General features: G+C 35.3%; 2 protein-coding genes across 2 annotated transcripts in view; one reads left to right on the forward strand and one right to left on the reverse strand.

The window, feature by feature from the left end:
- Positions 1 to 435: 435 nt before the first annotated feature.
- On the reverse strand, positions 436 to 5874 carry LOC111385148. Its single transcript, XM_023009523.1, has 6 exons — positions 5740 to 5874; positions 3266 to 4901; positions 3106 to 3184; positions 2074 to 2489; positions 968 to 1066; positions 436 to 874 (listed from the first exon to the last, which is right to left on the reverse strand). Exons 2-6 carry the CDS (start codon positions 4775 to 4777, stop codon positions 719 to 721), a joined length of 2262 nt encoding a protein of 753 aa, XP_022865291.1. The 5' UTR covers positions 4778 to 4901; positions 5740 to 5874; the 3' UTR covers positions 436 to 718.
- A 1949-nt stretch (positions 5875 to 7823) lies between these two features.
- LOC111385147 (serine/threonine-protein kinase pakB-like) overlaps positions 7824 to 10540 on the forward strand; it is a 23013-nt gene continuing 20296 nt past the window's right edge. Inside the window, exons 1-7 of the mRNA XM_023009522.1 lie at positions 7824 to 8513; positions 8637 to 8766; positions 8859 to 8958; positions 9234 to 9489; positions 9759 to 9812; positions 9908 to 10047; positions 10296 to 10480. Coding sequence (XP_022865290.1) covers positions 7824 to 8513; positions 8637 to 8766; positions 8859 to 8958; positions 9234 to 9489; positions 9759 to 9812; positions 9908 to 10047; positions 10296 to 10480 — 1555 coding nt within the window. The remainder of the gene's footprint in view (positions 8514 to 8636; positions 8767 to 8858; positions 8959 to 9233; positions 9490 to 9758; positions 9813 to 9907; positions 10048 to 10295; positions 10481 to 10540) is intronic.

The raw sequence follows: 10540 nt of genomic DNA on the forward strand, positions 1-10540 counted from the left end.
CCTAACAAAATTTTTTTTTCGCCCCCCCCCCCCCCTTCTTTTTTCCCCCTAAAATGCATTTTGAGGAAAAAAATTGACGAAGTGTGCAATCAAAAAATAAAGAAAATTTTTGAATTTACGTATAATATTATTTTATTGAAAAATGTATGATTGAAAATAAAATGAAAAAAAATGAAAAAGTGCATTCCCATAATCAATGCATTAATTATAATTGTGTTTTTGCCTTGTAGAGGCAAATGATATGTATTTTTTCCGTCATTTAGGCTAACGTGTCAAGAACACAAGCTTTCTTGAAAATGCAAACTACATATTTAAGTCAGCAAAATAATGGCTAGCCTCTTGTCTGGCAGAAACCAAATCAGCAAGAGTACCAATGCTTGTATAGATAACAACTGATAAGCTATTCCGACTACAAGATACGTAGAAAGAGGTACATAATGGAAGGGAAATATTATTCTAGAGTCACAAGAATATATCATTTCTCAAATCAAACATGTAATAGTCATGATTCAACAATTACAGATCATGAAAAAGTATATAAAAATGGATTTCTAGGATAAGAATTAACAAATATCTTCATCGCAATAGCAGCAAGGCACCCAGATGCCAACGGAAGAGGCACTTAAACTCTGCTTCTAGAGTTGAGCATCAGATGGGAAGTAACTGCACATTAAAGAAATACAAGAGAAGTTATTGTGCTTGCACTATATATTGAACCTTACAGATTTTTGCTGTCAGAAACTTGGCAAGTCACGTCATCTTCAATAAACTTGACATGACAAAGCTTTCCACCGGCTTCATCGGCAAACATAATCTTTTTCCTCTCTCTGGGGACTGCATTCTTGGAAGCAGGAACCTTGTTCTGGATCAACTTCTACAATTAAGGTGGCAGTGTGATCAAAATTAGAACACAGGTAGAAAGCAGAATGCAAGTACTATTGAACAATAATACAACAAAACCACAAACCATTATTTTACAAAAGCGGGTGCAATCTCTGGCCATCATGGATAACCACTTCCTTGATGTTTCTTCAACTTTTGTGGCATTATTGATGACTGCTTTAACCTGCCAATATGAAATACTGAAATACTTGAATACTTCAAAAATTTATAAACATATCAAATACAATGTTTACTTGTATACATATCCAGAACTATAAAGCCTGCCCAAAAACCAGATGGTATCCCTGCCATTGAGGAATTTCCTACAATCGAAGTTCTCATGGATACTAATCCACAATTTAGCAAGCATAAATATACAATCATTACTGTTTCTAATATAAAGTAATAAAAGTAGCCAAAATTGGGTTCAAGGACACAAAAAAAAGGATTGCTTAGTGGAACAGAAAGACAACTATGTTGAATGTGTCCTCATCCATTGGAATAGATACCGGTAAAAATAACATGCAGTTTAAACTGAGAAGCCACAAGTTTCAACAGATTCCCATCATAGATAAGACTAAGAGCACAGATGACCTGGGATTGAGCAAAATTGAAGAGATTTATTATTATTATTATTATTATTATTATTATTATTATTATTATTTTGGTCAAATAGGATTCACAAAACTGCTAGACTTCAATATAAGTATTCAAATTCCTTCCAGAAATGAGTAAAGTATGGCAAGAACTAAACAAGTAGTGTCGTCAAATAGTCAACAAGTGGATAAACATTGAAAGTCCAATTACTGTGGTTCAGAGCCATTTTTATAGTGGAACAACTTTCTCTGTCCACATTACATAGTGGCAAGTTGCTGCATTTGTTTAATGCTGAAAACCAGGAGCAATAATGGATGCAGAAAGTATTTTGCTTAACCCAGCCTCTTCCCCTTTACAGAGAAATCAATAAAAATGTGATCTCCAAATGTCAAATATGCTGCTTCATTCTAATTTGATTGAACAATAAATAAAATGTACTTGAGAGCGATCATGAACCAGTAATTAACTATTACCCATTACTAACTGGTGTAACCAAATTTAAATGCAGGACAGAGTACAAAAATGGAACATGGCACAAAAAAATATAGCATGGACCAGAAGCAATGGAGTCTCTAAGAAATGCAATGAACATACCTCGTCCACATCGTTTTTCAAGGAATTCTTGCGATATGCTTCAAAAAGCAATTTCTCTTCTACAATGTCTTTCATGGACTTCAACTCATTCAGCAGCTTCACTGCAAGAGACTCAGTGTCATGCATTTGCTGCTGTGAGAATGCAATAGCACTTGCGGAACAACTTTTAGTAGAGGTGCATGCGGTGCTGAGGTTGGGTGGGGCATGGGAAAAACGAGAATCCTCAAGATTGCCTTTGGATTTTTGTGATTTCTTAAAGATTTGTCTTTGGTTTGTAATGACTTTTCTCTGGCTAACTTGCACATGACCTCCGTGGTTTTCAGTCATTTTGCGATGCTGAATATCTGCTTCCACTGATGAAGCCTTATTCTCAGTTTGTTTTTCAAACCACAGCAGCCCCTTGCATTCTGGAACGACTGGAAACAGAAAGGAGATAAGTTTAAGAGAATATGAAGGAGATTTTGGAACATATGGAAAACAAAACAACGTGCACATTCTAATAAATTTGAAAATCCAAGGACCAGAAGTTTAAGAGAGTGAAAGATTTTTAAAGTCTCGTAAAGAGTGTCCATATATTCCTTTAACCAAACTATGCAGTCTATATTATTAAAACAACAGCTAAAGAATTGAACTCTTTGAGAAGTAAAATGATCCTAAATGGAGTGAAAGAAGATAAATCTCTTCATATAAAATAAAAACAGGGTAATGGTAGTATGAAGGCAAATCTCTGTATGCGTGCCTCATAAAAATACATTTATTAAACAGCACATAATTTTCATGTCAAGCTTATATAACAAGTTGCTCAAATGATGCATCCAGACACAAACACTTAAAAGGGACCATCTAAATCCATCTCGGGCAATCACATTTATTTTCCTATGCAGCTGAAAGAGTAGCCAAGCAAGATAATTTATTTTGTTGATAGTCAGTGAGATAGCTCCACCATGAGTAACTTGAAGTGACCAACAGTATTCTCCAAATTCTATAATGCGATTTATTTAGTCAATAGAACAGTTCACTCATTTGTCTTACCATATTGGTCAATGTCGTTGCCCAGGCTAACTGAATTTAAAGCCAAGCACAGTTGTTCTTGAGAAGATGGAGAGATGACCTGCAGAGTTAAGCATTTACTTTAAAGTGATTCCAATAAGTAAATGTAAAACTGAATAATCACCAAAACAACATTTCTGACCTTCCGTGTTGATAGGAGCCTTTCTGGAGTTTGATGGAGCTCTGGCGTTAAGAGTGTCTCATCAACATCGCAGGTTTGGTCCTTTAAGGATGACTTTCTTTCTCCAACAGTACTTAGAGCTGTTGAAGTTTGTCTTTCCTTAGAAATTGATAACTCATCCTCCAGATAATTCCTGGAGATTGAGCGATTTCTTGGTATGATAGATGTTAATGGTTGTTCCTTATCAGATATGATATCTTTCATGGAAACTATGTGGTCATTTGCCTTGAAGGAAACATTGGGTTTCCAAGATGAACCACGGTGCTCTTCAGGATTATCTTGCTTGTATGGCAGATCTTCTTTAGCTTTATCCCCAAACAGCTGAACATCGACTTCCTGATGAAGTTCAATGCAGCCAACATCATTGTCAACTGTAATGTCGGCAACTTGAACTCTAGAAGTCATGATCATTTTCCCTGGTATCTCTTCAATATTAGAACAACTTTGGGAGTGACTACACAGATCTGAACTTTGATCCTTAGTAGACGAAATTCCACAAGAAAGGTCATGCTCTATGATGTCCCAGGTTTCATTTTCTGAAGGAGACAGGACCAAAAACTCTTGGAAATTCATTTCTGATTTATCTAACATCACACCCATTTCATCAGTTGTTGTGAGCATAGAGAGAGGCTCAACGTGCTCCAAATGCTCACAGGAAACTTCATTAGTGAAACAGTTTTTGCTTTCTTCTGCAACCCTCAGTTCACTGCTTTCATGCTCAACCATTCTCAAGGTTTCATTTGAAGCCACAACACCATTATTTGATTCCTCTTTATGGCTAATTGGTAACTCATCAGAAAAAGTAATGCTTTGTAATCCTAGGTACTCAGGTTCAGGAACCTCAGGTTTTACAGGAAGGGATTGATGTAATTTACAAAGAATTTGCTTGGAAGCTGAGGAAACTAAATTCTTTTCCGATGTAATAGAATTTGAAGTTTCAGTAGAGGCAACCACGCTTCTTTTCATACACTTCTTTTTAGCCTTGGAAGTCTTTGAAAGCTTTGACTTCCAACTAATTATGGGTTCATCAAGATCAGATCCTTCCTCCATAAGCTTTTTAGTTCCCTCAGCTTGGTTAGAATCCTCTTTAATAAAGCTTTCAGATTTTCTTTTCTTTTTATTACACCTTTTCCTTATCTGGTTTAAAGTCACGTTGACATCCAGATCACTGCTCATTTCATCATCATAGCCTGAGGGAACCAGCTTGCCTATTTCTGGTTTTGTTTCCTGCAATATCCTATCTACCACAGATAAACAGTGGGTTTCACATTTGTCTAACACTGAATCTGTACATTTACTCTGTGCATTACTTGTAGGTGTTGCAAGGCTTCTGGTGTCTTCAGCTTCATATATATCCTTTAGACTCTTGAATACAAGAGCCGGCTTTCCGTAAGCTATATTGCGGACTTTCATTACCAAACCACTCCCTGCGGCTTGGATAAAATGTGTATTGCTACAATTCCTTGTTTCCATTGTCACAGGGAAAGTGAGAGTTTCTTCTATTATGACTTGTAATTCTGCAGCAGCATGAAATGATAGCCCAAAAATAGAAGTTGGGTACAGTTTTCAATCAAACTCAAAGGATGAAGTGCGTCACCTGCGCAAAAACTACAATGTGTCAATGCTTATTGGAGTGGAGGAAACCAAAGGAACTCAACCTCAACAAAATTACAAATTTGGAAAGGACCCTAACAACCCCAAATAATTGAAGCAAGAACCTGGTTGTATCTTACAGCTGACCAAAACTATACACTCAAAGATTTTAATGCCATAATTATGGCATGCAGGGTATAATCTGTTCAATAGATTTTTCGACTAATGACACCTGAATGTGCATTGTGCATAACAAAGCATCACAATCAACAGGAGAAATTCAAACGTTCTTGAACACCTGTGATCACCACTCATATCCATACCATAATTATCCTTGATGAGTTGCACGACAGAAATTACAGATCAGCTAAGGCTTAAAAGTAGAACTAGATGCTGCGTTAATAATAACCACATAGCAAACATTTTCTGAATTATCGGAGAAAAATATCTAATTTCATTGATTACAAAACAAATCGTTTCAGATCTAAGATGTAGAAAATATAAAATGTGAAATCAAATACTTATCTAACATTTTATTTATGTTCTCGACCACTTGTACTACCACATCACATTGCCCCGCAAATTTTATATATGCAAATAAAGGTGTAAATTTTATGTTTGATCATAGTTCTTTTCTTACATAGATACCCTAATATTAACAGAGATGTTGCGTGGATGCGAAAAATAGAACGAAAACAATCATTCAAACAAGATCCGCAGCTAAATCTTAATTACAGAGATCTTTGAGCAAATAAATCAGATCAAATGGTTATAATTGAAATGAGATTCAGAAACAGTCAATAGTAAGCAGATCTAACTATGGAGAGTAAACTGAAGCTGACCTTAAACCGAACTCTCAAGATCGTTGAGAGAGAGGGATGAAGATGAGAAAATGGGCTGAGTTAATGTGGTGAATCCGTTCTTTGCTGTATGTGTAGAAATCGCGCCAAAATCATTTGGCGGGAATTAGGGCTTTGTATTCAGGGACAATTTATGACATGGCAAATATCGAGGAGCCGCCAAGGATGGTCAAAATTATTTAAAATTTCACGTATTGGTCCTCCAATAAATAGCAACCGGTCAAATCCACTGCTAGTTTTTAAACTTCACCCCCTTGTAAATTAAAAATTTCCGGAAATTATCAATCTTTAATACTTAATGATGAATTTTCATACTTTTCTTTTAATTCGTACAAATTATGAAATATATGTTAAAATAATTTGATAGCCCAATAAACTTGCCTTCAAAAAATACAATGAAAAATGCAGTAGAACAAATTTGTTCATCTAAAAGAAAATGATAAACAAGATGATTGATCCAAAATGTACACTAAACGATCTTAACCCAAACCTTGTTACCTCGATAGAGATCGATTGCCCTTTTAGCCATTGTTTAGTGTAGTTTTTAAAATGAATGAGGTTACTTAGCTGACATTCATTTTAAACAATCATTTCAACTCATATTACAGAGTATAATTGTAACAATCAAGTCTCGTGCCCAAAATTTTATACTATGTATAGTGTTCGCTTTAAGAGGATATATGTCCTCTTATCCCCATAGAGCTCTTTGTCATTCCTTTAGAATTCAAATCTAGCATTTGTTTGAGTTACATTCTTATCATAAGAATGAACTTGAAACGGTGTATTGGTGGTTAAAAAATAAGGAAAAATTTGAATTTGTTTGTAATATTATTTTATTGTAGAATGTGTGATTGAAATAATGTCAAAACACTATTTAAAATTATATTTTCTTCAAAGAATGAGAATCAAACATGGGCCTACTACTTCTCAGATATTTAAATTGAATTTTGGTAGCATTTTGGAACTTGTTCAATTAATACTAGTATTCAACTTAAGTCTATCAACGAGTAGAGCACTTTTTTTGTAACTTGGATCTGTTGCCCAAATCGATATATTATTCATACCAAATTGACATATACCATTGCAAAATGGACATCACTCAAGATATAACTGCTTTAACATGAATCTCGAATCGTTACAATATGATGAAATATAAAAATAAATGAAAGAAAGAGAAGCACGAAGTAATGCATGGCATTCACACGTAACAGTATTTACTTTTTGAATAATTAATTTAATAACACAAAAATAGAATTTCCATGCACAAGAAAAATTATCCCCCTTAATTAATTGGATAAAATCACCGTAATTTTTCATTTTCATTATCTTGTTAACTTTTGATATACGAATTTTACATTCAAAAGTCTAAGTGCGGAATGATTTAAGCATTCTCGAGTCATCCAAAAAATAGACATGACACAGCTCTCGAGAGATAAATAGACTACTCGATTTGGTCTGTCAGTAATATTTAGCCCATGTATGGAGTTGATTTCTTAAGAAATGATTTGTGAAATGTGATTTTTTTGGGAATGCGTGAGAAAAGTAGAAAAAAATTACGAAAAAAATGTGAAAAATAATTTTTATTTTTGAAGAATAGATAATTTATAATGAGTGAGGGTAAAAACTAAAAAGTGATTTTGAAAATTCATTTCAAACGAGGGCTTAATTTTGTAAAATCCAGGACATGTTTGGGAGCGATTTTATCACCAAAAAAATTAATTTTTTAACCGTTATTTCACTATTTCAATCGTCATATTTGACTTTTTCTCTCACATGTGGACACTACTTTTCTTCTAATGATCAAAAAATTAATTCTCAAAATACTCCCAAACAGGCTCCCAGTATAATACTTGTGAACGGCATAGACATTCCGACACCCAAAATTTCCCGGCTTTTGAAAAGACTATTCCGCTATTTCCTCGATATTTGAACTGTTTCCCGCCTAAACCCTCCCATATCATTATACCCAAATCGATTGCGCAGATCTACACTCCAAGCCCCAGCACCAACACCACAGCTAAGCTAATTCTTCATTTCTCGCCCTAGTCACCGTCAAAGGTACGAAAATGGACAGTGACGACGATTACCAGTCATTTTTACCTCCAAAGGAATCGTCGCCGAAAGTCCAGTATCAGAGGCTCAAACGACTGAAGAAATCAAATTCCGAGCCACCAAAAGAATCCTGGAAACTATCAATTAACGATCCACTTCTGTTCCCCCAAGTTGATTATGCGAAATTGGAAGCTTTGGAAAATGGTTCTGAAACCCTAGACTTCAATGATTCTATTTTGAATCAAGAACCATTTATGTCGCAGGAATCTCAGTCGGAGGGGTTTGATGACGAGAAGGAGAATGAACTAGAGAATCAGAAACAGAAGGAAGTGAATTCTGTGGTTAACAAAACTAAGAGGGCTTTGCAGTTTGATGATGGCGTGGCTGTAGGGTTTGAGAAGGAGAATGGATTAGAGAATCCGAAAGAGAAGGAAGTGAATTTTGGGATTGGTGCGGAGGTTAACAAAACTAAGAGGGGTTTGGAGTTTGACGACAACGTGGCTGTCGTGTTTGATGGATATGAAGGTGGGATTGGAAGGAATGTTGATTTAGGTTTGGATAGTTTTGAGAGGAAACGGAGCTGTGAAGGTGATTTAGATGAGATAAAAGAGGACAAGAAGAAAAAGAAAAAGAAAGTGAAGAGTGATAATACTAATGAGTCTGTATCCAAATTGCCAGTTTCAAACAAAAGGAGGGAAGAAAAGGTCTGATTTTCATTCGTTATTTGCTCGCACAGCGTCTGTTTGTTGATCTCAAGTGTAGTTGCAACCACTCACCTAATTGTTGTGAAGGGCTTCTTTTTTTTCTTTTTTTCTTTTTTTTTGCAGTGTAGTTATAGTAATTTGAATATTATCGTGATTGAAACTGTTGTTTCATGGATTTACAGGAAAGAAAGGTTTATCTTCAGCAACTTCACGCAGAATCTCAAAAGCTACTACGAGGTTTCCACTAACTCTAGTAGATTTGAGTTCATCCATATCTTTCATCTTATTTTGGTGTTATTTATGATGTGCATTTTCTTATTTTTTGAAATGTTTTGTTATGGTTAGACACTAGAGATGCTGCATTTGAACCGATACCAGTTGTTCAAAAACCCATATCATCTGTATTAGAGAAAATCCGGAAGCGGAAGCTTGAAATCTCGCTAAGGTAGGGAGATCACATTCTCGCATTTTTCTATGTTTAAGCTTTAAAAGAGTAATGCTATGCTTATCATTGGCTTCTGCCAACACATTAGCAACTATGATGTGGCAGACACTTTGTTGAGGGTCTAAAATCACATTGGTCTGAGTGCATCAAACTCCACATAACCAACTATTGCCATGCCAGTTGATATACTTTTTGGCTAGAAACATTTATCCAATGAAATTTTTTTGTTATTGTTGGCGTGGCATTAACTTAACATATTATCTGATGGGTAGCAGAACTGGGATGCTAAATCACAAGAATTATGCTACTGAGGACAATGGCAGTCAAAGGGACAAAATGATGGAAGTTGATTTGGTTAACACTGACAGTGAAAAGAGAGGAGCAGAAAACATAGCGAAAAATGTGGAAAATGAGGCACCTGCATGTTCTGTGGATGTAGAGAGTGGTCCAAATACTTTAAGAATGGATAGATCTGAAGATCTTGCAAGAAAGACAAGCCATGAAAATGTCCCCACTCAAGTAGCAAGTGAGGTGATGTTACGTATTATATATCCTCAAAGTGTTGTATCGTTGAACTGCTTCTATTTGTGCAATTGATCTATCAAAAATCTAGTAGATTTAATAGTTCATTAATGGCCATGACTTACATTTAACTTATATAATAATGTAGATTGGTGAATGAAATGAAAGGGCTTGGAAATTTTGTTAGTTTATGTTGTCTGAATCACGACAATAATCTACACTTACATTTTCATAAATTTATTTTTAATTAAGTGTTGCCTGCTATCACATTGCTGCAGGCTTTGAACGAACTGCCTACACCTGCATTTCGAGCTCCAGTTGATGATACTCAGGTTATCTTCACAGCTTTACTATTCTAAGGAAGCTGCAAATTATGCTTTTGTTTTTGCACATAAAGGTTAAAAGTTTACCCTTATACTAATTGTAGGATCTTTTTGATGACTCCCAACCAACTATTAATATAGTTGAGAAGCCTGATGAACTACAGGATAGTCCTTTGGAAGAAGATTTTGCTCCATCTTTATTAGCTATGAATTTGAAGTTTGATTCTGCTCCTGTTGATGACAGGTGAGTGGGTGGGTTTTGGGACCTTTTTTTGCGTTGCGGGTTTCTGACATTTTCTTTTTATACTTTGGGTTTGATAAACTATCTATCACTGGGTTTGATTTGTGTATGTAACTGTCTCTTTGCTTCAATGCAGTAGTTGCAGTCAAACTTAATTCTTTGTTAGTATTTAAACATTGTGATGCTTGTTTTAGAACCCAAAACTGAATTTTGCTATAAAATATAAAGTTCTCAACATTTTATCTTTACAGATTTTCAGATGAAGAGGACAGTGAGAAAGAGAATATTTATCCTCATCCTTGTGGAGTTGCCGATGGCAGCTCTTCTCCAAAAGGAGATCCTGTGAAAGATTTTGTTGATGATGAAGCTGAGGAAGAAGATGATAGCGACAATGACCTGATTCGATCTGAAGGAAAGGAAGATGAAGATATGGATGGTTTTGAGGAACTTGATGACATGATAGCAACTGAGTTTGAAGAAAGAACTATTGACAATG

The sequence above is a fragment of the Olea europaea genome, unplaced genomic scaffold (assembly GCF_002742605.1).
Source record: "Olea europaea var. sylvestris unplaced genomic scaffold, O_europaea_v1 scaffold3091, whole genome shotgun sequence".
Classification (NCBI taxonomy): domain Eukaryota; kingdom Viridiplantae; phylum Streptophyta; class Magnoliopsida; order Lamiales; family Oleaceae; genus Olea; species Olea europaea.

What these genes read in the sequence shown, in the direction of transcription:
- LOC111385148 (XM_023009523.1), bottom strand. Translation starts at nt 4,777, where the DNA reads ATGGAAACAAGGAATTGTAGCAATACACATTTTATCCAAGCCGCAGGG. An exon ending in GGCTCCTATCAACACGGAAG is followed by an intron (nt 3,185 to 3,265) that starts GTCAGAAATGTT and finishes TTAACTCTGCAG; the next exon opens with GTCATCTCTCCATCTTCTCA. An exon ending in CAACGACATTGACCAATATG is followed by an intron (nt 2,490 to 3,105) that starts GTAAGACAAATG and finishes TTCTGTTTCCAG; the next exon opens with TCGTTCCAGAATGCAAGGGG.